The sequence below is a fragment of the Ailuropoda melanoleuca genome, chromosome 3 (genome assembly GCF_002007445.2).
Source record: "Ailuropoda melanoleuca isolate Jingjing chromosome 3, ASM200744v2, whole genome shotgun sequence".
NCBI classification, from domain to species: Eukaryota; Metazoa; Chordata; class Mammalia; order Carnivora; family Ursidae; genus Ailuropoda; species Ailuropoda melanoleuca.
This window is the reverse complement of record NC_048220.1, coordinates 24,843,009-24,868,548: the sequence shown is the minus strand read 5'-3', so window position 1 is coordinate 24,868,548 and position 25,540 is coordinate 24,843,009. Positions and strand designations below refer to the sequence as shown.

Here is a 25,540-nt window from a genome sequence, read left to right as displayed (position 1 = left end):
TGCTCTGCACTCTTTTTTACTAATGGAGAGTACAGGAGCATTAAAAAAGACCCTAAGTCACTTATGTAATTTCAGGTCACAGGAAGAGACTTTAAACGGCAGGCTTATTTTACTTCCCTTGAAAAGAATGGTTCTGGTAAATACAGTTTCAATATTAAAACTTCAAATTCTATAGCTAAAGCTGAACTTACTTCCAACTTTTCACCACCACAAACAGTGCTAAAAAGACCATTCTTGTACACTCATACCTCATACACATGTGAGTCAAAGACTTATATTAGGCTATGATACAAAAACCATGTTTTGTTTATGAGCAAATAAAATGACCCATGGAGGAAGGGATCGTAGAACTGGATACTAGGAAAAATGGGAAAACAGATTCCAGAATTTAAGAATTCACCAGGTAGATTTCTCTTAAATCAGTGTAGTGGGAAAACCAATACACAGAAGTGAGGCATTTCACCTACAAAATCAATGCCAAGTTGGCAAGAGAGTCAAAAAAGAACAGAAACTTTCTTTTCGACTTATTTTTGGCCATAGTATTTTGCTGAATCTCTTCTATAAGAAATCACATTACAATTATAATTGTACCTTTTGTAGGTGCAAGTATAGTTTACCTTTTGTAGGTAAAAGGTGTAAGTGTACCTTTTGTTCTAACTTGGACTAAGACTTTCTCAAGTCCAAGAAGCAAAACAGAGCAAGTGGCAAAAACTAAACTTACAAGACAGGCAATATACTCTACCTGGGATAGGTTTCCTTCCTGACCACTTGATGCATGAGACTCAGACATTTCACTGAGGTGGGAAAAGTTCCTCGTTTGTTGTGGCAACTGTCTTGCGGGATGAAATATAAATAAAACCTAGTTACCTGAATTTAAAAGGCAGAAGGGGTGGTGGTGAAGCCACTGGAGACTTGTTATCATTCAAACTGGACTTCTTACCTGTAACCCAGCTCCTCCAACATAACAGAAATTCTTACAAGGCACCTCAACTCAAAATACCATAATTAAAAAATTCTAATCCTTCACCAGCATTCATATATTCCACAAATATTTGTTGTGTATTTACTATGAGCCAGGCACTATTCTAGCTGCTGAAAATAATGCTGTGAACAAAGCAAATTTCTGTAAAGTTTATATTCTAGTCAAGAAGGCACTCAAAAAATAAAAACAGAAATAGTATGACTTCAGATCCTAAGTACTATGAAGAAAAACTAAGCAGGATAAGGGAAAGAGGACTGATTAGGTCTTGACTTAATACATTCTCAAGCACCTGCAACTTGAGTGCACAGCCCACGCCTCAGGTTCATGGTATTCTCCAGAACCTTACACAACTCACGGTACAGAGCGAGCACAATAAATGACTGATTTCAACTGAATGCAGGGAAATGACAAAATTACCTTTTCCAATATGTCGCCTCGTGTTTTCAATTGTTGAATTACGATTAACATTTGACAACAACCCCAAGCAGAATCTACTTTTGTTATTCGAAGGGTCTGTGAATCCATCTACTAACACGCTAGTAGAAGATGCATGAAAAGCCTCCCCAACACGATTGTTTAATTCATAGTAGACAATTGAACACCAATGTTTGGGCTCTTCATAGGCAACAGGCTGAACGTCTATAAACAAACCAGACAGAAAAAACGATTAATGAGTGAATTAGAAGCCCCAGATTCTTTATGTGTTTCCCTTTAAGCCAACCCAAGCACTCCATGAAAAATATTTTCAGCTATTTCACTTAAGTCTCACTGTCCTCCCTGGCTTTGAGTCTGTATCTTTAAAAAAAAAAAAATCAGTAATGCCTTGAATATGATGACTTTAAAACTTACCGAAATACAAGGATAGGCAATATCACATTTATTTTATTTTTTTATTTTTCTTTTAAACTTTTTATTATTGAAGTAGAGTTGACATTCAATACCATAATGGTTTCAGGTCGTACAACACAAAAACTAGATGCTCCTATACAGTACTCAGTGCTCAACATGATAAACGTAGTTCCCATCTGTCACCAAACAACACTATACATTATTATATTGTATTATTCTCTATGCTGTACTTTTCATCTCCATAACTTATTTAATATGTAACTGGAATTTTGTACCTTTTAATCCTCTTCTCCTGTTTCGTATACCTACTCCCTTCAGCAACCACCAGTTTGTTCTCTATGTTTCCAGTTTTTTATTTGGTCGTTTGCTTGGTTTTTTAGATTCCACATATGTGTGAAATCATATGGCACTTGTCTTTGTGTGATTTATTTCATTTAGCATAATATCTTCTAGGTCCATCCATCTTGTTGCAAAATGGGAAGCCCTCATTCATTTTTACAGCTGAATAATATTCCATTGCGTATATATCTCCCTTATCCACTTATCTATCAATGGACACTTAAGTTATTCCCATATCTTGGCTACTGTAAATAATGCTACAAAAAACACAGGAGTGCATATATCTTTTCAAATTAGTGTTTTAGGAAAAAAAAAAATTAGTGTTTTCGTTTTCTCTGGGTAAATACCCAGTAGTTGAATTACTGGATAATATGGTATTTCTATTTTTAATTTTCTAAGAATCTGCATACTATTTTCCACAGTGGCTGCACCAATATGCACTTCCACAAACAGTGCACAAGGATTCTCTTTTCTCCATGTCCTCGTCAACACTTGTTATGTGTCCTTTGATACTAGCCATTCAGACTTGTGTGAGGTGGCATCTCGCTGTGATTTGATTTGCATTTCCCTGATGATGAGTGATGCTGAAGACCTTTTCATATGTCTGCTGGCCACCTGTATGTCTTCTTTGGAAAAATGCCTATTCAGGTTCTCTGCCCATTTTTCTAATCAAATTGTTTGGTTTAGGGTTTTTTTGGTGTTGTGTTAGTTCTTCATTTATTTTGGATATTACCCTTTATCAGAGATACCATTTACGAATACCTTCTCACATCCAGCAGACTGCTTTTTCCTTTTGCTGAAGGTTTCCTTAACTGTTACAAAGCTTTTTATCTTGGTGTAGTCCTAACAGTTAACTTTTGCCTTTGTTTTCCTTGCCCGAGGAGCCATATCCCATAAATACGTTGCTAAGGCTGATGTCCAAGTGATCACGGCTCTATGTTTTTCGAGAACTTTTATGGTTTCAGGTCTCACATTTAGGTCCTTAGTCTATTTTGAGTTTATTTTGGTGTATGGTATAAGAAAGTGGTCCAGTTTCATTTTTCACACGTAGCTGCCCAGTTTTCCCAACACCATTTACTGAAGAGACTGTCTTTCCCCATTGCATATGCTTTCCTCCCTTGTCGCACGTTAACTGACCATATAAGTGTGAGCTTATTTTTGGGCTCTCTATCCTAGTCAACTGATCTAAAGTTGATCTTGCAACTTTACTGATTTCATTTTTTAGTTCTAGTAGTTTTTCTGGTGGATTCTTCAAGATTTTACCATGTAATTTGCAAATAATGAAAGCTTCACTTCTTCCTTTCCAATCTGGGTGCCTTTTATTTCTTTTTCTTGCCTGATTGCTGCAGTTAGAACTTTCAGTACTATGTAGAATGCAAGAAAGGGGCAAGAACGGACATCCTTATCTTGTTCCTAATCTTTTTTTTAAAGATTGTATTTATTTATTTGACAGAGAGAGAGAGACAGCCAGGAGAAGAGAGGGAACACAAGCAGGGGGAGTGGGAGAGGAAGAAGCAGGCTCCCAGCAGAGCAGGGAGCCCGACGCGGGGCTCGATTCCAGGACCCTGGGATCATGCCCTGAGCCGAAGGCAGACGCTACTGAGCCACCCAGGCGCCCCTCTTGCTCCTAATCTTAAAAGAAAAACTTTCAGCTTTTCACCACTGAGTATGATGTTAGTTGTAGGTTTGTCATATATGGTCTTTACTATATTGAGGTATGTTTCCTCTAAATCCACTTTGTTCAGAGTTTTTATCATAAATAGATAATGATTTTCATCAAATGCTTCTGCATCTACTGAGATGATTATATGGTTTTTATCCTTCATATGTTACTAAGGTAATATATCACACTGGTTGGTTTACAGATACTAAAACACCCTTGCACCCGTGGAATAAATCCCACTTGATTGTGGTGAATGATCCTTTTAATTTACTGTTCGATTTGTTAATATTTTGTTTAGGATTTGTGCATCTAAGTTCTTCAGGGATATTGGCCCACAGGTTTCTTTTTTTTGTGGTGTCTTGGTCTGGTTTTGGTGTAAGGGAAAGGCTGGCCTTGTAGCATTAATCTGGAAGCTTTCCTTCCTCTTCTATTTTTACAATAGTTCGAGAAAAATAGGTATTACCTCTTCTTTAAATGTTTGATAGAATTCACCTCTGAAGCCATCTAGCCCTGAGCTTTTCTTTGTTGGGGAAATTTTTTGATTACTGATTCAACTTCATTACTAGCAATCAGTCTGTTCAGATTTTCTACTTCCTCCTGATTTAGTTTTGGAAACATGTCATTTACATGTTTCTAGGAATTTAGCCATTTCTTCTAGGTTGTCCAATTTGTTGGCATACCATTTTCCATAGTAGTCTCTTATATTCCTTTGTATTTCTGTGGTTTTAGCTGTCACTTCTCTCTTGTTGTTTTAGCTGTCACTTCTCTCTTATTTCTGACTTCATTTATTTGGGCCTCTTCTTTTTTTTTTTTTCTTCATGAGTCCAAGGGTTTGTCAATTTTGCTGATCTTTTCAAAGAACCAACTTTTGGTTTCAATGATCTTTTCTATTGTCTTTTAAAAATCTCTATTTCGTTTGTTTTCGCTCTGATCTTTATTATTTCCTTCCTCCTACTAAGTTGAGCTTTGTTTGTTCTTCTCTTACTAGATCCTTTAGATGTAAGGTTAGATTGTTTATTTCAGATCTTTCTTGTTTCTTCAAGTAGGCACACACTACCATAAACTTCCCTCTTAGAACTGCTTTTGCTGTGCTCCTAAGTTTTTCAACAGGTGTGTTTTAACATTTTGTTTTTCTTCCACAATCTAATCAAGGTTTAAATTTGTAAAACAAGCCTCTGTATCAGCACCCTGAAAGACTTAACTATACCAGTATTTGTAAAATTATTCTAAACAAAACTATGAACTAAAAAACCAAGTGAGACTCTCAGGCAGGCTAGGGTAACTTCTACAATTTGATAAAGAACATTTACAGGAAACTTACACCTAACTTCATACTTAATGGTGAGGAACTAGAAGACTTCCTGCCAAGATGAGTAACAAGTTAAGGATGTTCTCACCACTCCTTTTCCAACACTTTACTAGAAGTCCTAGATAATACAGTAAGAGAAAGGGTAATAGAAAGTACAAAAATTGGAAAGGAAGAAATACAATTGTCTTTGTTCACAAATGACATGACTGTCTACATAGAAAATCTGAAAAAAGGGGCGCCTGGGTGGCACAGCGGTTAAGCGTCTGCCTTCGGCTCAGGGCGTGATCCCAGCATTATGGGATCGAGCCCCCACGTCAGGCTCCTCCACTATGAGCCTGCTTCTTCCTCTCCCACTCCCCCTGCTTGTGTTCCCTCTCTCGCTGGCTGTCTCTATCTCTGTTGAATAAATAAATAAACTTTAAAAAAAAAAAAAAAAGAAAATCTAAAAAAAATGACCAAAAAAACCTCCTGGAACTAATAAAGCTATTATAGCAAGGTTGCAAGATGCAAGGTTAACATACAAAAGTCAATCACTTTGCTATATATCAGGAATGGACACGTGAAACTTGAAATTAAAAATTCATCACCATTTATATTAGCATTCAAAAGAAGAAATAGGTAAAAATCCAACAAAACAGGTAAAAGATCTATATGAAGAAACTATAAAACCCTAAAGAGAGACATCAAAGAGGAACTAAATAAATGCAGAGATAGCCTATGTTAATGAAAAGGAAGTCTTAATACTGCCAAGAAGTCAGTTCTTCCCAACATGATCTACAGATATTAATGCAATCCCAATCAAAATCCCAGCAAATCATTTTGTGGATATGAACAAACCGATTCTAAAGTTTATTTGGGGCAGCAAAAGATCCAGAATACCCAACACAATACTGAAGAAGAACAAAATCAGAAGACTGACACTATTCAACTGCCCATAAAGCTACAGTTATCAAGACAGTACGGTACTGGCAAAAAGAATACACAAACAGATCAAAGGAACAGAAGACAGAGCCCAGAAAATGACCCATATAAATACAGTTAACCAATTTCTGATGAAGGAACAAAGGCAGTAATGGAGAAAAGACAGTCTTTTCAACAAATACTACAAGAACTGACATGCACATGCAAAAAAATTGATCTACACACAGACGTCACACCCTTCACAAAAATAACCTCAAAGTCAATCATAGACCTAAATGTACAACATGAAGCTGTAAGAATTCTACAAGACAAAATAGCAGAAAATCTAGATGACCCATGAATATGGTAATCACTTTCTAGATACACCACCAAGGCATGAACCATGAAAGAACTGATAAGCCAGAGTTTATTAAAAAATTAAAAGCTTCTGCTTGCAAAAGACGCTATCAACAGATTAAGAAGACAAGCCACAGACTGGGAGAAAACATGTATAAAAGACATACCTGGTAAAGGACTATTATCCAAAATATACCAAGAATGCTTAAAATTCAACAAGAAAGTAAGTAACCCAATTTAAAAAATGGGTCAAAGACATAACCAGCCACCGCATCAAAGAAGATATATACATAACAAATAAGCATATAAAAAACATGCTCCACATCATGTGTCATCAGTAAATGCAAATTAAGGTAGCAATAAACCACCACCATACACCCAGAAGAACAGCCAAAAATCAAGAGTGACAACACCAAAAGCTGGTGAGGATGTGGAGCAACAGGAATTCACATTCACTCCTAGTGGAAATATAAAATGGAACAGCCACTTTGAAAGACAGTTTGGTGGTTTCTTACAAAACTGAACATACTCTTACCATAGAATCCATAAACATGCTCCTCAATGTTTATACAAAGGAGCTAAAAACTTACGTCCACACAAAAACCTACACACAGATGTTTATAGCAGCTTTATCTGTGATTGCCAAAACTTGAAAGCAACCAAGATGTCCTTGTGCAGGTGAATGGATAAATTGTGGGAAATTCCAGATGATGGAATATTATTCAGCTCTACAAAGAAATGAGTTATCAAGACGAAAAGGGATGAGGGAACTTAAGCGCATGTTACTAAGTGAAAGAAACCAATCTGACAAGGCTACATACTGTATGATTTTAACCAGATGAAATTCTGGAAAAGGCAAAACTATAGACACAGTAAAAATACCAGTGGTTGCAGGTTAGAAGGAGTGAGGAATGAACAGGCAGAGAACAGTGGATTTTTAGGGCAGTGAAACTATTCAGTATACTGTAGATACACTTCTGTATCCCACCAGTACTATAGTGGTACATACCTGTCATTACTCATTTGTTACAATCCATGAAACGTACAACACCAAAAATGAACCAAATGTAAACCATCAATCTGGGGTGATAATGATGTGTCAAGGTAGGTAAGACTGTAATAAATGTACCATTCCAGGGTAGGGTTTTGGTAGCTGGCAAGGCTGTGCATATGAGGAGGCAGGGGGTGCATGGGAACTCTCTGTACTTTCCACTCTTACTTGCTGTGAATCTAAAACTCATATAAAAAATAAAGTCTGTTTTACAAAAACTAAAAGAAAAGAAAAAAAAAACACAACTAAGTGAGCATGAACTTTGGGTAAAAGGTGGTATACATTCTAATGTTAAGCACCAGAACTGTCTATGGAAAAAGATATATACACAAAATAAACTACCGGCCAAACTCTTATTATTGTAAAGTTAACAATTCATAATGGACGTAATGGATGGGAAGGACACATGTAAATTTTCCACCCAGTGCTGGTAGATTATCTTTCTTGGGGCTGAAATCAGAAAGAAAAGTCAGGAACCCTCAAGTTTCTTTTCAAAAAAGGCAGAAATTAAAAATGTCCAAAAAACCCTCAAGAATGGCTATGTGGCCTAGGTAGGCAGTACAAAATAACTGATAAACTTTTAAGACTCAGTTTTGATTATTCCATTGCAAAGAATTCAGATAAGGAGGAACAGAAAAAATAAACGAATGTGGACCCATAAAGAGAAGTCCTAAGGGCTCACAATATAAAGAAGTTTATATAAAAGATGGAACAGGGAGGGGCCCACAACCAAAGACACATACAAATGAGTTGCAAGCAGTTATAAGAATAGTGTCAGGAAAGCTTGAGCCAAGAATGAGCAGAAGCCTGTCAAGAAAAAATTGCTAAGCAAAACTAAAAAGACAATTTTGGTTCAGAGAAAAGAAGAAAAAAAAGAGCTCTGCTTCTGCTCAAAGCATAGGACATATTGTCAACTGGCAATTCAAGGCGCTGCAGTTTAACTGTGATGTCCCTTTTGTCACCTCTCTGTCAAAATAAAAGAGACAGAAAAAACACAAAATAGAATTGAAACGAGAGGAAACTCTGGTGAAAAAAGATATCAACGAGGGTCAGAAGACTTGAGTGCCAAGTCTCCCTAAAGGGACTCAGCTGTTTGGCTACAACAAATGATAGTGCAAGAAGGGCCTAACAGACAGCACCACGAAGCTGCACTCTGATCTCTGGACAGCCAGGACAAAGAAGGTAAGGAAGATGACAAGGGAGGTAAATCCAGTCCCAAGTTTCAGAAGAAGAATGAGAATACCATTTACTGGTTATTCCCTGATACGCAGTAAGCTTTGGCCATTACACATAGTGTCTAATCCAATCAACAACCAATAATTCCTGTATAAAACTTCTGTTTAATGTACAAAATGGGGAAAGAGGAGCAGAGAGGTTTTAAATGCTACCTGAGGCTGCAAAGTGAGCAGGGAGAGGTACAGGGATTCACATCTAGTCGCATTTTGCTCTAGATTAAGGTAGATTCTATGAATTATCAGAAAATTAGTATGATAAAAGTCCTAAGATAAATTCTAGACCTTGAAAAAGCAAAGACAGTATTGACACATTAACAAGATTACTAGGGAGGGCTGAAATTTAACTGTTCTTAGAAATGTGGGGCTCCCGGGAAAGCAAAGTATGACAAATACTCACTCCTTCAGTATCATCACAAGCACACAAAAACATCATTCTTTTAAGACATGTATAAAATGGCAGTACCTTACTTCTCCTTAACTTGTTACAGACTAAAAAGATTAAAGTCTCAAAGCAAAGTGACTTTAGGAGCACCTGGGGGATGGCTCAGTCAGTTAAGTGTCTGCCTTCCATGATCTTGGGGTCTGGGGATCAGCCCCACATCAGGCTCCCTGCTCAGCGGGGAGTCTGCTTCTCCCTCTCCTTCTGCCCCCCCCACCCTTGTGCATGTGTGCGTACTGGTGCTCTCTCTAATAAATAAACATAATCTCAAAAAAAAAAAACCAACAGTGACTTTGGAACCAGATACCACTTCACATCCATTAAGGTGGCTATTTAAAAACAACAACAACAACAACACGGAAATTAGTAAGTATTGGCAAAAATGTAGAGAAATCGAACTCTAAAGCACTGCTAGTGTTGGGGCGCCTGGGTGGCTCAGTCTGCCTTCGGCTCAGGGAGTGATCCCAGGGTCCTAGGATCGAGCCCCACATTGGGCGCCCTGCTCCGCTGGAGCCTGCTTCCTCCTCTCCCACTCCCCCTGCTTTTCTCCCTCTCTCACTGGCTGTCTCTCTGTCAAATAAATACATAAAATCTTTAATTAAAAAAAAAAAAAAAAAAGCTCTACTAGTGTTAATGTGTAAATGGTATAGCTGCCTTGGAAAACAGTTTGGTAGTTCCTCAAAAAGTTAAAGAGAATTACCACAGAATCCAGCAATTCTACTCCCAGGCATAGGATACCAAATGATTTAAAAAGCAGAGTCCAACAAATACCTGTACAACAATGTGCATGATGGCATTATTCACTCTTCTACCAACAGGTAGAAACAACCCAAATGTCCACCAACTGACAAATGGGTTAACAAAATGTAGTATATGCATACAAGAGAATACATTTAGTCTTGGAAAGAAATGAAATTCTGATACATGCTATAACATGAATAAACCTTGAGAAGATTAAGTGAAAAAAGCCAATCACAAAAGGACAAATACTGTATGATTCCACTTAGATAGGCAAATTCATAGAGACAGAAACTAGAATGGTAGTTATCAAGGGGCTAAGGGGAGGAGGGTTACTGTTTAATGGGTAGAGAGTTCCATACAAGATGATGAAAAGTTCTGGAAACGGACACTGGTGATTGATGATTGCAAGACACTGTGGGTGTACTTAATGATATTGAGTTGTTTGTTCACTTTCCCAACAGAGCCCCCAAAGTATATGAAGCAAAAACCAACACGAATGAAAGTAGAAATAAATGATCCAACAATAACAGCTGGGGATATCCCAACTTGCAACGTCACACTCTCAACAACTAACAGAACAATTAGAAAGAAAATAAGCAATGATACACAAGACTTGAACAATACTATCAACCAACCTGATCTAACTAAAATCCACAGAACTTATGACACTCTACAGTATCAAAATACACAGGTGTTTTTTTTTTTTCAAATGCACCTGGAATAGTCTCTAAAACAGACCACTGCTGCACCAGGAGTTGGCAAACCTTTTCTGTCCACCAAATCCAGGAACATATAAAAAGGATTAAATACCACGACCAACTGGAATGCAAGTATTTAAGGTTTTACAAGCCACATATTATTTTTGTCACATATTCTTCTTCTTTAACAACTCTTTAATAATCTAAAAACCATTCTTAGATCACAGGCTATACAAAAACACACATATAAAACAATTCTCAATAAATTTTAAAAAGAACTGGAATCATACAAAGTTATTTCAATGCTTTGTAATCCCACATGGGAATGAGATTAGGAATCAACAGAAAAAACTGGGGAAATCCCAAAATATGTGGAAACTGATTAATGTATTACTAAATAATCCAAGGGTCAAAGTAAGAAATCACAAGGGAAATTTAAAAATATTCTGAACTAATTAAGCATGAAAACAAAACATACCAAAATTATGGGATGCAGCTAAAGGAGTGGTCTTGAATTCCTACGCTTAGAAAGAAGAAACAACTGAAACCAATACCCTAAGATTTCACCTTAAGGAACTATAAAAAGAAAAGCAAACTAAAAGTAGAGTAAGCAGAATAAAGAAAATAATAGCGAATGGATTTGGAAATCAATGAAAAAGAGAAAAACTGGTTCTTTCAAAAGATCAACAAAATTTACAATCCTTTAGCTAAACCAAGATACAAAATACAAAAACCAGGAATGAAGACATCACCACTAACCCCTACAGAAATTAGAAATATTGTAAAATATACTATGAAAAACTTTATGCCAGCTAATTAGACAATTCAGACAAAATGGACAAACTCCTAGCAAGACACAAATTACCAAAGCTGACTCAAGAAAAAACAGACTCTGAATAGACTGATCCAGCTAAGGAAACTGAATCAGTAATTAAAAATTTCCCCACAGAGAAAAGTCCAAGCCCAAACGGCTTCACTGTTAAATTCTATCAAATATTTAAAGAAGAAATAATACAAATAAGCTCTTCCAAAAATAGGAAAGAACACTTGCCAACTCACTCCATGAGGTCATTATTACCCTGATACCAATGTTAAAATAAAGACATCACAACAAAACTACACACCACTATCCCTCCCTCACAAATATACAAGCAAAAATATTCAACAATGTATCAGTAAATCAAATCTAGAAATACATTAAAAAGAATTATACCCCAAGACCACGTGGGAATATCCCAGGAATACAAGCCTGGTTTCACATCAGAAAATAAGTTCATGTAATACAACTTATTAACTAGAAAAAAAAAACCTCATATGATCCTCTCCACAGATGCAGAAAAAGCTTCTGACAAAATCCAACATCCATTCATGGTAAAAATTCTCAGCAAACTAGGAATAGAACTAATAGTTTATGGCTAGACCCTCCAGAACAATGGTGAACAGAAGTAGTGAGAGGAAGCATCCTTCTCTTGTTCCCAATTGTAAGGGAAAAGTAATTCAGTCTTTACCATGAAAGATGATGATAACTATAGGTTTTTGATACATGCCCTGTAATGAGAGAGAGAAAAAAAAAAAATTAAAGGCAACCAGATTGGATAGCGGAAAAAAAAAATGCTATTTGTTAGTGACATGTTCTTACATTTAGAAGATCCTAAGGAATCCAGATAAACACGCACACACAAAAAATCCCTACTAGAATTAATAAATGAATTCAGCAGGGCTGCAGGTTACAAGATTAATATATGAAAATCAACAGTATTTCAATATATTTAATTAAGAAGAAACCAAATTCCATTCATTTAGGAATACATCTATAAAGAGAAGCAAAGGTATAAAAAAATTACACTGAACAAAGGATGATCTAAATAAATGGAAAGACATACCACACCTGTGCACTGATGAAGATGACGGCAAACCTCCCCAACTGATTTAGAGATTCAACGTGATCTCTATCAAAATCCAAGGAGAGGATTTTTGGGAGGCAGAAATTAACAAACCAATACTAAAATGATACGCAAATGCAAAGAATGAAGAAGTGCTAAACAATTTTGAAAAAGAACAAAGTTGGAGGAATAACACTTCTCGTTTTCAAATATGAAGCTTTAGGAAGTATTTAAGACTATGAAGTATAGACATACCAATCAATGAACAAATTGAGAGTCCTGTAATAAACTCTTACATTTATTCCATTGATTTCTGAAAAACATGCCAAGGCAATTCAATGGAGAAATGGTAGATACTCTTTTCAACAAAATAGTGCTAGAACCAAATGAATGTCTACATGCACAAAGACGAATTTAGATCTTTACCATACAGAGAGCTTAACTCAAAATAAATCACAGACTTAAAAGTAAAAGCTAAAGCTATAGAATTTTAGAAGACGAAACAGAAAATTTTCATGACTTTGGGATAGACAAAGATTTCCCAGATACAACACCAAAAACATGAACAAGGGAAGAAAAAAGTGATAAACCAGACCCCATCAAAATTAAAAACTTTCAGCTCTTTCGGCCATCTTGTAGCCTGTAGAGGCCTGCTGGGAACAGGACTCCTAAAATGACAAATACGTCTGGAAGGCTGTGGTCCAGCACCATTTTTGCTGGCTCTAAGTGAGGTCTCCAGAACTAGAGGGAGCACACAACTCTTCTTAAAATTGAAGGTGTTTATGCTCGAAATGAAACTGAACTCTTTTCTAGGCAAGAGATGTGCTTCTGTGTACAAAGCAAAGAACAATACAGTGACTCCTTGTGGCAAACCATACAAAACCAGAGTAATGTGGGGAAAAGTAACTCATGCTCATGGAAACAGCAGCATGGTTTGCGCCAAATTCCCAAGCAACCTTCCTGCTAAAGCCATTTGCCACAGAATCCGTGTGATACTGCACCCCTCAAGGATTTCAACTTAAGAGAAAATAAAGGTGTACCAAAAAAACCCACAAAAAACAAAAAACAAAACAAAACAAAATCCTGAAAACTTTTGTGCTTCAGAAGACATTAAGAAAAAGAACAACAATCCAGACTGAGAGAAAAGATCTGCAAATCATACATCTAATAAAGGACTTCTATCTAGAATATATAAAGAACTCTTACAATTCAATAGGAAAACAACCCAATTAAAAATGGGCAAAAGATTTAAATATATGAACAGCTAGTAAGTACATAAAAAATGCTCATCATTGGGGTGCCTGGGTGGCTCAGTCATTAAGCGTCTGCCTTCGGCTCAGGGCGTGATCCCGGCGTTCTGGGATCGAGCCCCACGTCAGGCTCCTCCGCTGGGAGCCTGCTTTTTCCTCTCCCACTCCCCCTGCTTGTGTTCCCTCTCTCACTGGCTGTCTCTCTGTCAAATAAATAAATAAAATCTTAGAAAAAAAAAATGCTCATCATTACTCATTAAGAAAATGATGGAAAATTAAATGCAAATTAAATGGAAATGCAAATTAAAACCATAATAAGACGCTACCTCATACCCACTAAAATGGGTACATTCAAAAAGACTGATAACAACAAGTATCAAGAGCACGTGGAGACGGGGCGCCCGGGTGGCTCAGTAAGTTCCTCGTTGGGCTAAGCAGGGAGCCCACTTCTCCCTCTCCTCTGCTGCTCCCCCTGCTTGTGTTCTCTCTCTCTCTCTCTCAAGTAAATAAAATCTCTTTAAAATAAATAAATAAGAGCATGTGGAGAAAATGGAACCCTCAGATGTTAGAGAATATAAAACAGCACTGCTACTTTGGAGAAATTTGGCAGTTTTTCTCAAATAGTTAAATTCACCATATTGACTCACAAATTCCATTCTTAGGTACTTACCCAAGAAAAATAAAAACAAAACCCACACAAAGAGTTATATGCAAATGTTCCTAACAGTAGTGGTCATACTAGCCAAACACTAGAAATAACTCAAATGTCCACAAACTGGTGAATGGCTAAAAAAAATGTGCTACATCCATACAATGGAAAACTGTTCAGCAATAAAAAGGAAAAAACTACTGACACATGTTTCAACATGAAAGAACCTTGAAAACATTACGCTAAGTGAAAGAAGCCAGATGCAAAAGACGACATGTTATGTGATTCTACATATGTGAAATGTTTAGAAAGGGTAAATCTGTATACACAGAGAACAGATTAGAGGGTCTCTGGAACTGGACAGGACAGGAGGACAGGAGCCAAGGATGGACTGCAAATATGCACAAGGTGTCTTTTTAAAGGATTGTGAGAGTTTCTAAAACTAGATTGTGATGACGGTGCAAAACTTTATACATTTACTAAAAATCACTGACTCATACACTTGTAATGGATAAATGTTATGGTTTATAAATTATACTTCAATAAAGTTGTTTTTAAGAAGTGGTAAGAAGTTAAAAAACAAACAAAATAGCAGCAACAACAAATTATGATGAGAATTTCTCTTACCTCTGCTGGATATACTGGGCATAATCTGAGGAATCATATTATTGCTTGTATCCATTGGCTGGGAATTATCTTGACCCATTTGATCATCTGGTGGCATATAGGCAGGAGGAGGAGTATCAGCTAAGAAGAAGAAAATGAGACAAGTTAAAGTCCCAAAAGAATAGTTAATATCTTCATCCTGCTTTAATGTATTCTAAAAGCATTAAAAAGCTCCTAAGATCACCAGCAGGATTTGTCACTGAGCATTATAGATAAACAAAAATGTAGGATGCTACCTGAGGCAAGAGAAAAGGAGAAAAGACAGCACACCCGTTAGTTAGTGAAAACATGCTAAAGGTCCTCATGTATTCGGTCCAATCCAGGATAGTAAGATCAGTGCTAAAATTCACTAAAATAGAATTCAAGGTCAAGAATTTTGTCTTTATGTGCTTAGAATCATAAGCTGGGAGAAACTGCAACAACTACAAACCAATCTGCAGGACACAGATTATCCTAGTTTGAGTGTATCTCTACAGAGATACTTTTAAATTATCACCATCATCACACACTGTATGTTGTTAATTAACACCGGAGATTAAAAGCTATACTCCTACAAAACATACCAACATGAACAGCAGCTAGGCGTCTAACTCTTTTCAACATTCTAAAATAGCTGCCATGCCCTACTACAATGATTGGTAATTCTTAGGAAATCTGAATGTGAACTAGAAAATCTTTTTGAGTTCCAGCACTCATAGTTAAAAAAACCTTTGCAAAAGCTACAGCTATATTTCTTTGTCTCAGTAACTATAAACACTGAATAATATCTACCTTTCACTCCAAGGTTTGTACAAAGTCTATTTTGACACAGAACTGTAATCAGACTGAATCTAGGGCAAAGTATGAAAATTAGTTTTGGAAAAAATACCTAACAGCAAGTTAAACAGTCAATACTTAATTCTTCTTGGGAAAAAAAAAATCAACTGATGCAGTAAAGAAACCAGAAACAATATACTGACATATGACTCCACCTGCAACAGTAGGCATTCAAATATTTCTTGACAAAGTAACATAATGATGCATCCATATATGACACGCCCATAACAAAATCTGGGCACCTTATAAAATCTACTTATGAACTTTCTCCAGGCAAACCAGTTCATCGGTTACCTAATTAAAGATAACTGGGGTGCCTTTTAACTTTCCAAAGTCTATAGTGATGTGACAAGCAGTAAAGTTTAAAAAAGCACAGTCTTTAGAGTCAGAGAAACCTAGGTCAGAAACCCCACGAAGGTACTTAAACTCTTGAAGCGAGTATTTTCTTTATCCACCAGTATAATCGGAGTACTATCTATCTCACATGGTTGTTCTGAAGATTAAATTTAATGCGGTATCTTTCATCACAGTACCAGTTATACAAAAGGCACTCAATAAATGGTACTTCATATTATAAATTATTTGAAAATATTTAAGTCAAATATGGCTACTTCTTTTTTGGGGGGGTAGAACTTTTATTTTTAATGCCTGGAAGTACATAATTTAGGTGTTTGGGCCAATAAATGATTCAATGATACCTAAATACACTTCCAGTTTTCCAGATTACCTACTCCACGTCATAACCATCAAACACAGTCTTTTTGTCTTCAGGTTTTTGATAACTTATTAGAACACTCTGCCTTTCACATATATAGGACGCCCTATGAAGCCTTTCAAGTTAGCACCATTGGCTTCCCTCTCAAGTTGCAGTGGCAGCCACTTTGCATAGCTGGTTATAAATGTATGTATTTCTGTAAGTTTACCCATTCATTTCACAAATATTTAATGAGGGTCTACTGTATACCAGGCTCTGATACAGGGACAGGGGATGTAGCAGTAAAAAAAAAAAGAGGCTAAAATTCCCTTTTTCGTGGAGTGTATAGTCAAGATAGGGAGAAGGAAAGGACAAAATATAAATACAGACAATCCGTTGGACAGTAATATAGAATATCAAGAAAAATCAAGCAGTGAGAGAAAGATGACAGGATGAAAAGAGAAAGTGTATTTTTTTTTATTATTCTTAAAGGATCATCTCTCCAAAAATGCTTGGTTTTTTTGTGTTTTTTTTGTTTTGTTTTTAGAACATTCAAATTATTTCAACTAAAAAAAAAAACAAAACCAGTTCATCCATTTCTCCTACCCCTTGCCTCTGGCAACTACCAAACTGTTCTCAGTATCTATGATCTGGGTTTTTTGTTGTTTTTTTTTTTAGATTCCACATATTAAAAAAAATCATATGGTATTTGTCTTTCCCTGACTTACTTCATTCAGCTTAATACTCTAAAGGTCCAGCCATGTTGTTACAAATGACAAGATTTCATTCTTTTTTATGGCTGAATACACCACAATTTCTTTATCCATTCATCCATCGATGGACACTTAGGTTGCTTCCATTTCCTATTATAAATCATGCTGCAATGAACCTGGGACTGGCATATGTTTTCAAGTTAGTGTCTTTGTTTTCTTCAGATAAGTACCAAAAACTAGAATTACTGGATTATGTGGCACTTCTATTTTTAATTTTTTGAGGAAACTCCATACTGTTTTTCTTTTTTTAATTTAAATTCAATTAATCAACATATATTATTGGTTTCAGAGGAAGATGTCAGTGATTCATCAGTCTTATATAATATCCAGTGCTCACTACATCACGTGCCCTCCTTAATGTCCATCACCCAGTTACCTCCGAGCCCTTCCCTGTCATCAACCCTCAGTTTGGGAAACTCCCATACTGTTTTCCACAGTGGCTGTTACCAATCTGCATTCCCACCAACCGCATGAAGATTCCCTCTTCTCCACATCCCTGCCAACGCTTATTATTTCTAGTCTTTCTGATAATAGCTACTCTAACATGTATAAGGTGATAGATAACTCATTTATGGTTTCAATTTGTATTTCCCTGATGATTAATGACGCAGAGCACCTTTTCGTGTATCTGTTGGTCATGCGTATGTCTTCTTGGGAAGGCAGCCTTTTCAGGTCCTCACTTTTTAATTGGAATGTTTGTTTTTGTGCTATTGAGCTGTATGAGTTCTTTATGTATTTTGCTCATTATCTCCTCATCAGATATATGATTTTCAAATATTTTCTCCCATTCAGTAGGTTGCCTTTTCATTTTATTAATGGCTTCCTTTGCTGTGCAGAAACTTTTTGATGTAGTCCCACTTGTTTGTTTTTTGCTTCTTTTGCTTTTGGGATCAACTCAAAAAATCAGCACCAAGACCAATGTCAAGAGCTGCCTATGTTTTCTTCCAAGAGTTTTATGGTTTTAGGTCTAATGTTCAAGTCTTTAATCCCTTTTGACTTAATTTTTGTGTATGGTGTCAGATAGTGGTCCAGCTTCATTCTTTTGCATGTGGTTGTCCAATTTCCCCAACATCATTTATTGAAGAGACTGTCCTTTCCCAGTGTATATTCTAAGCTCCTCTGTCATAAATTAACTCTTTATCTAAAGTGTGGCTTTATTTCTGGGCTCTCTCTTCTGCTGCACTGACCTACAGGTCTGTTTTAATGCCAATCCCACACTGTTTTAATTATGGTATCTTTAAAATCATAGTTAATTATACTTCATATTTTTAAAAATTTGTTTAAAAAATTACTATAGTTTTGCAATATAGTTTTAAATCAGGCAGTGTGATGCCTCCAGCTTGATTCTTCTTTCTCAAGATTGCTTTGGCTATTCTTGGATCTCTTATGGTTGTATTCAAATTTTAGGATTGTTTTTTTCTATTGCTGTGAAAAATACGGCTACTTCCGTTTTTAAAAAACATATGGTACATGGCAAAATGAAATCCACAACTCTTCTGGAAATCAAATAATTACCAAAGAACACAGAGTCAAAAATAGCTACCTCCTAGCATGTAACAATTCACCCGGAGGGCCAGCAGTATGAAAACAACTGCTGATTAATCAATAAAATCAACAAAATAAATTCTTACCTGGGAGCTGAAATGGACTTCCTGGTCCAGAACTTGCTGGGGAATTGGGATATGTGCTGCTAGCAGGGGAAGGGGGATAAGGGCTATTTGGAGATAAGGGAAAAGGAGTGTTGTTGGGCTGGTGGAAAGAATCTGGAAACGTTGCATTTTGTGGCATGTGCGGCTCGTTGTGGCTCAGGTTTCTAAACTGAACCAAAAGGCTGTGTTGTGGATTGAATTCATTGTGACGAGGCACTAATACTGGAGGTAAGACTGAAAGACAAAAATCAGAATTCATCTGTCAGCAAAGACTAAAGCAAATATCCCATACACATTCAAGGGTAGATAGAAAGGATTCAGTAAAACTGTAAACGTATTAAACCAATTTACTTTCAGAAGGGCTGCTTTGTAGAACCTTCAATGTGTATTTACATAATAACTAAACCAAAAGCACTCTAAGGATTTAGGCCTGTATAAAGAGCTCTGGAAAACAGAAAATCCAGAAAAGATACCTCTCCTATTCAGGAAAGAAGACATATTTAAAAACAATCATAACACAGAGAATTTAATGTAGTGAGAGTTCAACAGAGGTGAGCACTTCCAGCTAGCAAGAATCAAACAAAACACTTTGGAAAAGATTACATCTGACTGGACATTAAAGAACAGGGAGTACCAGGTGCAGGGATAGTAGAGCAGGAGATGGGGAGACTCCAGGAGGGAGATAAGAAAGCATATTCACAGTTGGCCTGAACACTGAACTAGGAGCTGAGATTAGAGTGTGACGCTGAGGTCAGCTATTAAAATGCCCAGAAAGCCTCTGTGTTTCCAATTTTGAACATTTCTTCTGAGTTTAAGAGATTTCACATTTTATGCTGAATCTTCAGTCAAGTTTTCCCTAGTGAAAATAGTATTTCCTATGTAGAAGTCTTCCATTCAAAATCAGTTTTCTAAACATGGTCATAATGAAAATATATCCAACAAAGCCTAAATATTTTAAGAGACCTATTTTTTAAAAGGTTAACTTTATTCAAACATTCAGTTTTTCTGAAGACTCAACCAATCACATAGAAATATCTGACCACCCCTCCCTAAGGAAGTTGAAACAAACATAATTTCTTTAAACTCTTAACTGTATCAGTTCATCTCTTTTACAACTTTTCAGTATCTGTCAATGTAATTTTACTTCCAAAAATCTCACTTTGACTCGGACATCACTCAGCAGCAACAAAATCAATGTTTTTAAGTTAACTAGGTCATACTTCCCTGCCTGAACTAGGGATGTACCTGAGGAACGAGAGGCTCTCTATGTCAGTATTTGTACTGTTTTTTGTCTCTTTTCATCGTACTGAATCGGTGTTGTAATTATGTGGTTAACATCTGATTACAATTGTTTCACTCTACTGTGTATTACCAACTGCTGTTCCCTTTACAGAATGATGGGACAGCTGCCATTGGATAGTAGGCATAAGACAATAAGAATTCTATGTTTAGCTGGCTAGCAAGCTGAAAGACGAAGTGAAATAACTAATGAATAATCCAGTAATACCTTTATTTTTTTTTAGGGGCAGAGCTAAAATCACTGACTTCTTATTATCTACACACATCACTTTTTAAAGACTGTTTTAATCCAAAATACATAGTTTAAAAAGACAGATGCTCCAAGAGATAACAAACAAGGCAATTTCTAAGCCTCCTCCCATACTGCTTCCAGAGACAACAAATTTAAATTCTTAGCCACCTCTTCTGATATTTACTTTGCGCATTGCTAAATAATATGCTTATATTGCTATTATTAATTTGCCAAGACATCACTTACTGATTTGCTATTGTGGCAAATGAACAGTTTTCCTATGTCATTCTACCCCACTCCCATTCCCATTCCCCTCAATAAATTTACATAAAAAATGTTGGTTAAATCAACATCTGGTGTTTATTATATGTACAAATATTATTCATTCCTGAGCCAAGTATGTACTATGATTATATTTTTTTTCTTGAACAGTGCTTTAAGTAAAGCTGATTATTGACTTGTCTTCATTTGCTTAATCTTAAGTACACACCACTAATATTTCCAGAAGTCTAACAGGTTTGTTAAACTCCTACTATTTTCCAGATGCCACAAATAAACAATCTATTAACTCATTTTTTCCCCTGGACCCTTCATCCTTCTATGATCTAGACTGGTAGCTCCCCTTAAGTCTCCTAGAAATCTCAAGTCCTTAGACTTCCCTTCTCTTCTCTCCTGTTGGAACCCATTTTCTGGACCTTCTGCTCTATTAGTTCCCTAAGAAGGGTAAAAGGAAGGCGGCACCTGGGTGGCTCAGACGGTTAAATGTCTGCCTTGGATTCGGCTCATGATCCCAGGGTCCTGGGATGGAACCCAACATCAGGCTCCCTGCCTCTCCATCTGCCTCTCCCCCTGCTTGCTCGCTTGCTCTCTCTCTCTCTCATATAAATAAGAATTTTTAAAAAAGGGGGGGGGTAAAAGGAAGATAAATTTTTAGTCCTTGCATATATGAAAATACCTTGTCTTTTGTTTGTCTGCAGATTCCAGAATAAACTTTTTCTCTCTGAATTTTAGGGGTACCGCTTCACTGTCTTCTAGAATCCAGAACTGCTCTGAGAAACCCAACATTCTCACTTCCAGTCCTTTCTATATGTCCTGTTTTTTCTCTCTGGGAACTTTCAGAATCTTCTTTTTTAACCATGATATACTAAAATTTCATGCATGGGTCTCTTCTCCCTGACAGCACCATCACGGCCGTTCTTTCAGCTAGTCTCCATATCCAATGTTATTTCCTGAGCCTTTTCACCATACCAGGCTTTTATTATCTCCATGTGAAATCCAGCATGGGAGACATCTTCTAAGGTGGCCACCATGATTCCTGCCTCTCAGTATTCACCCTTGCATAATCCTCTCCCTTTCAAGGTATTATCTCTGGCTGACTGTTCACCAACAGAACATGGCAAAGGTGACAGCATGGTATAAGAATATAATGCCCTTCTATCAAGAAGACCCTCTCTCTTCTTACTGTCTTTGAAGAAGTAAGCTGCCATGAGTGTGAGCTCCCTATGAAAAAGGTGGCGAACAAATGAAGGCAGCCTCTAGTCAACAACCAGCAAGAAGAGTCCAACAACCCACAAGGAACTGAATCCCATCAACAATCACATGACCTGGGAAACAGATCCTTCCCCAGCTGAGCCTTACATGAGACCCAAGCCCTGACCAACACCTTAAATACAGCCTAGCAAAGGACTCAAGTTAAGCCATGTCTGGACTCCTGTCCCACAGAAACTGTGAGATAATAAATGTGTATTCAGCCACTTACTTAATCTGTTATGCAGCAAAAGATAACTAATACACCCAACTAGTATCTCAGTTTACATAATTCATTCATTAAAAAAATATTTACTGTGCACCACCTACTAAGTGCCAGGTAATACTTACTATTCTAAGTACTGGTGATACAGTATAGAATGAGACAGAGGAAGTTCCTGCTTACATCAGTCAATAAATAAAATAAATATCTAACACGGCATCAAGTAGTGATGGGGGTATTTGAGCAAGGACTGAATGGAGTGAGAAAATGTACCATGAAAAGATTAAGAGAGAGAGTTAAGTAGAAAAAAACAGAAAAGAAAAAAAAATCTAGATGCAGGAGTAGGGCAAGTCCACGGAACAGAGGAAGTTTAAAGAGAGGTTATGTAGGGGCTTGTAGAAATCTGTTCTAACTGTGATAAAAGTCTTAAGTGTTTTGAGCAGGCACAGACGTCAATTTGGTATTTTTTCTTTTTCTTTTTTTAAGATTGATTTATTTTACATAGAGAATCTCAAGCAGACTCCCCACTGAGCATGGAGCCTGACATGGCTCAATTTCACGACCCTGAGCTCATGACCTGAGCCAAAACCAAGAGTCAGATACTTAACTGAAGAGCCACCCAGGCGCCCCACGATTTGCTATTTTCTAAAGATCACTCTGGCTGCTGTGCAGAAAACAGAATGGATTGGGGGGAAAGAAAAGAGGCAGGGAGACCAATTAGGACACTGCTTAAGGTGGAAGATGATGATGGTCTGTCCTAGAACAGTGATGTCAGAGATGGTAAAAGGGGACATTATTAAGATATATTTTGAAGGTACAGCAAACAGCATTTGCTCATAATTTAAATGAGGACTTCAGATGGAGAAATAAAAAATGACTTCTTGGTAGCAATTACATGAATGCTGATGCCATTTACTTCAACAGGGAAAACTGGAGGCAAAGAGGACTTGGTGGGAAGAAAAAATCAAAAGTCCTATTTAGACATATTATATCTGGTATGTTTATGAGACACTCAAGTGGAGATGTCAAGAGGGCAACTGAATACAGAAGTCTAAACTCAAAGGAGAAGTTCACTCTGGAGTTCAAAATGTGAGCATGAGCTTAGTTTTATGACACGTGACAGCATGAGAGCCCACAGAGGAAAAATATAGATGTAGAAAAGGTCTAGGGACTGAGTCATGTGAAAACAGGAAAATAAGCCAGTAAAGAGACTCAGCAAAAAGAGCCTGTGGAGGAGGAGAAGCAGAAGAGTGCCATGTTTCAGAAGCCAATAAAGCAAACGTTGTGAGTGGGAGAGAAGAAGAGCAAGTGTCTCAAATGACACTGAAAAGGCAAGTGAGATGAAGACTGAGAATGACCCCTCCATCCAGAAGGCAGTCACCGGTGATCTTGACAAGTCAAATGGTAGAGAAGACAGACCAAGCAGTGGGGTGTCCAGAAAGAATGGGAGGAAAGTAACGTAAAGATTTAAAAAAAAAAAAAAAAAAAGGAGACTCCTATAAAAGGACTCAAAGAAACAGGAGACTGGGGGTGAGGGGATGTGAATGGGGTCGGGACCAGAATTCTTTAACTTCTGTTTTAGGATGGGCAGTAGCATGACATGCTTATGTGCTGACAGAAACAGTCTAACAGAGAGGGAAAATGCAATCCTAGGGAGAGGGGTGATAATTGTATGAACAAAGTTCTTGAGTAGACAAAAAGGAGTGGGATGGAGCACACATATGGAGCTTAGGTTTTAGATAAAACAGAGACATGTCATGCAGAGGAAAGGCACAGCATGCATACAACCGACCAACTGATTCGTGGACATATGACTGACTGCTTACAGTGAACATGAATTAGAATTAGCTACTTGGGAGCTATTTTATCTATATATAAAAAGCTAAATTCAAAATCCACTATTTTTTCAAGATTAAAATTTTTAAGAAGGAAACACAAGGCTAATACAGCTTTTTAATTACTAAATCCACTGAAATGTAAATCAGGAAAAGACAAGTTTTTGTAATTCTTCTCAACATAAAACCTACCTGGACTCTCCACTCTCTTATAGTGGTATGGGTTGATACAAACTTCTTTCTGCTTAGATCCAAAAGGAAATTCACAAATATCCAATGGCTTTAGCTCATGATGACTCTGCAAATCAGGCCAGCGCCAAACACGACAATATATAACATGGGGTAAGCCTTTTCTGTGGGAAACCTGCAGGCGTCCATCTAAAGATCTGGGAATAGTGACACATTTACTCGGCTGTCCTGGACTGCTCAAGGCTTTCTCCAGTTCTTCCATGGCACCCTTTTTCTTTTTTAGCTTTTTCACCAAAGCATCGACTGCTTTTTCTGCCCATTTCTCCTCTTCATCACCTTGCTTCCAGCCCAACAATCGCTTTACTGCTGGACTAGTAAAGGAAAACAAGCTGGCCATTGACGTCATTTGATATAAATCTTCAGAGACCTTCTTGCAACTCAAAGTCAGTGGCCACTCAAAGAACAGCTCACAGATGAAAAGTCACATACAGGTTCTAAGCAGAAGTTCCAATTAAAAAGGGAGGAGTGACATTTATCTTCATAAGCGCCATAAGATTCTTTCATTGGTTCAAGTCCTGAAAAAGAAAGAGGGAAAAGGATAAGACCCCTAACTTAAATGAATGCAATTAACATACATCTAAATCAATATAACCGGAAGGTATGTTATTTTTAAATAAGAGTAGAAAAACATTACAAAATAAAACAAAAGCCTAAGTCTAGAAAGAGAAATATTCCCTAAAGTCCTGTGACCACTCACTTCCTTTCTCCATAACATGAACAAATAACTCACTGGCAATGCCAAACAACTACCAAAAGCAAAAACAGATTGCTCTACCTCCTCTCCTACATACTTTCCTAACAAATAAGCCTCTAGACTTTCATTTCCTTTCCTCAGGCCAATAAGCCCCCAAACGCCCTTCTAAGGTTTGATTCTGAAGTACTTCTCTTCACTGAAACCCATGCACATGCCATGTCAATTTTGAACACAGTTATGTCCTAATGTTAACAAAAGTCTTCAGAGAAATCTCTTTTCTAAGGTCATTATTCTCCGTAAAGTGTTTCACAGACTTATAAGGTTTGGGGAAAAGCTTTAGTCCTATTTAAGACACATTATTAGATGCAAATTTTATCAAGCTTTGTATCAGTTTTTTCATAAGAGATAACAGATCCTCAGATAAATCATAGCACACATAATTGCCAGAAAAATGGGAAGTATCTAATTTTAAAACTAAAAATGCTGAATAGATTTAAAGAGAATAAATTCAAAGTTTAACCCAGAAAAGGACAGTTTG

At 37.0% G+C, this 25,540-nt stretch overlaps 1 protein-coding gene and 1 pseudogene across 4 annotated transcripts in view; one reads left to right on the top strand and one right to left on the bottom strand.

Moving 5' to 3' along the window:
* SMAD5 (SMAD family member 5) overlaps positions 1-25,540 on the bottom strand; it is a 54,891-nt gene that overhangs the window by 7,183 nt on the left and 22,168 nt on the right. For all 4 annotated transcript variants that reach the window (XM_002912928.4, XM_034656046.1, XM_019799348.2 and 1 more), the window contains 4 exons: positions 24,252-24,823; positions 18,926-19,177; positions 14,973-15,092; positions 1,400-1,621 (listed from right to left, as the gene is read on the bottom strand). In XM_002912928.4, the coding sequence (XP_002912974.1) occupies positions 1,400-1,621; positions 14,973-15,092; positions 18,926-19,177; positions 24,252-24,654 (997 nt within the window). In that variant the 5' untranslated portion in view covers positions 24,655-24,823. The remainder of the gene's footprint in view (positions 1-1,399; positions 1,622-14,972; positions 15,093-18,925; positions 19,178-24,251; positions 24,824-25,540) is intronic.
* Positions 13,120-13,468, top strand: LOC109489570 (annotated as a pseudogene).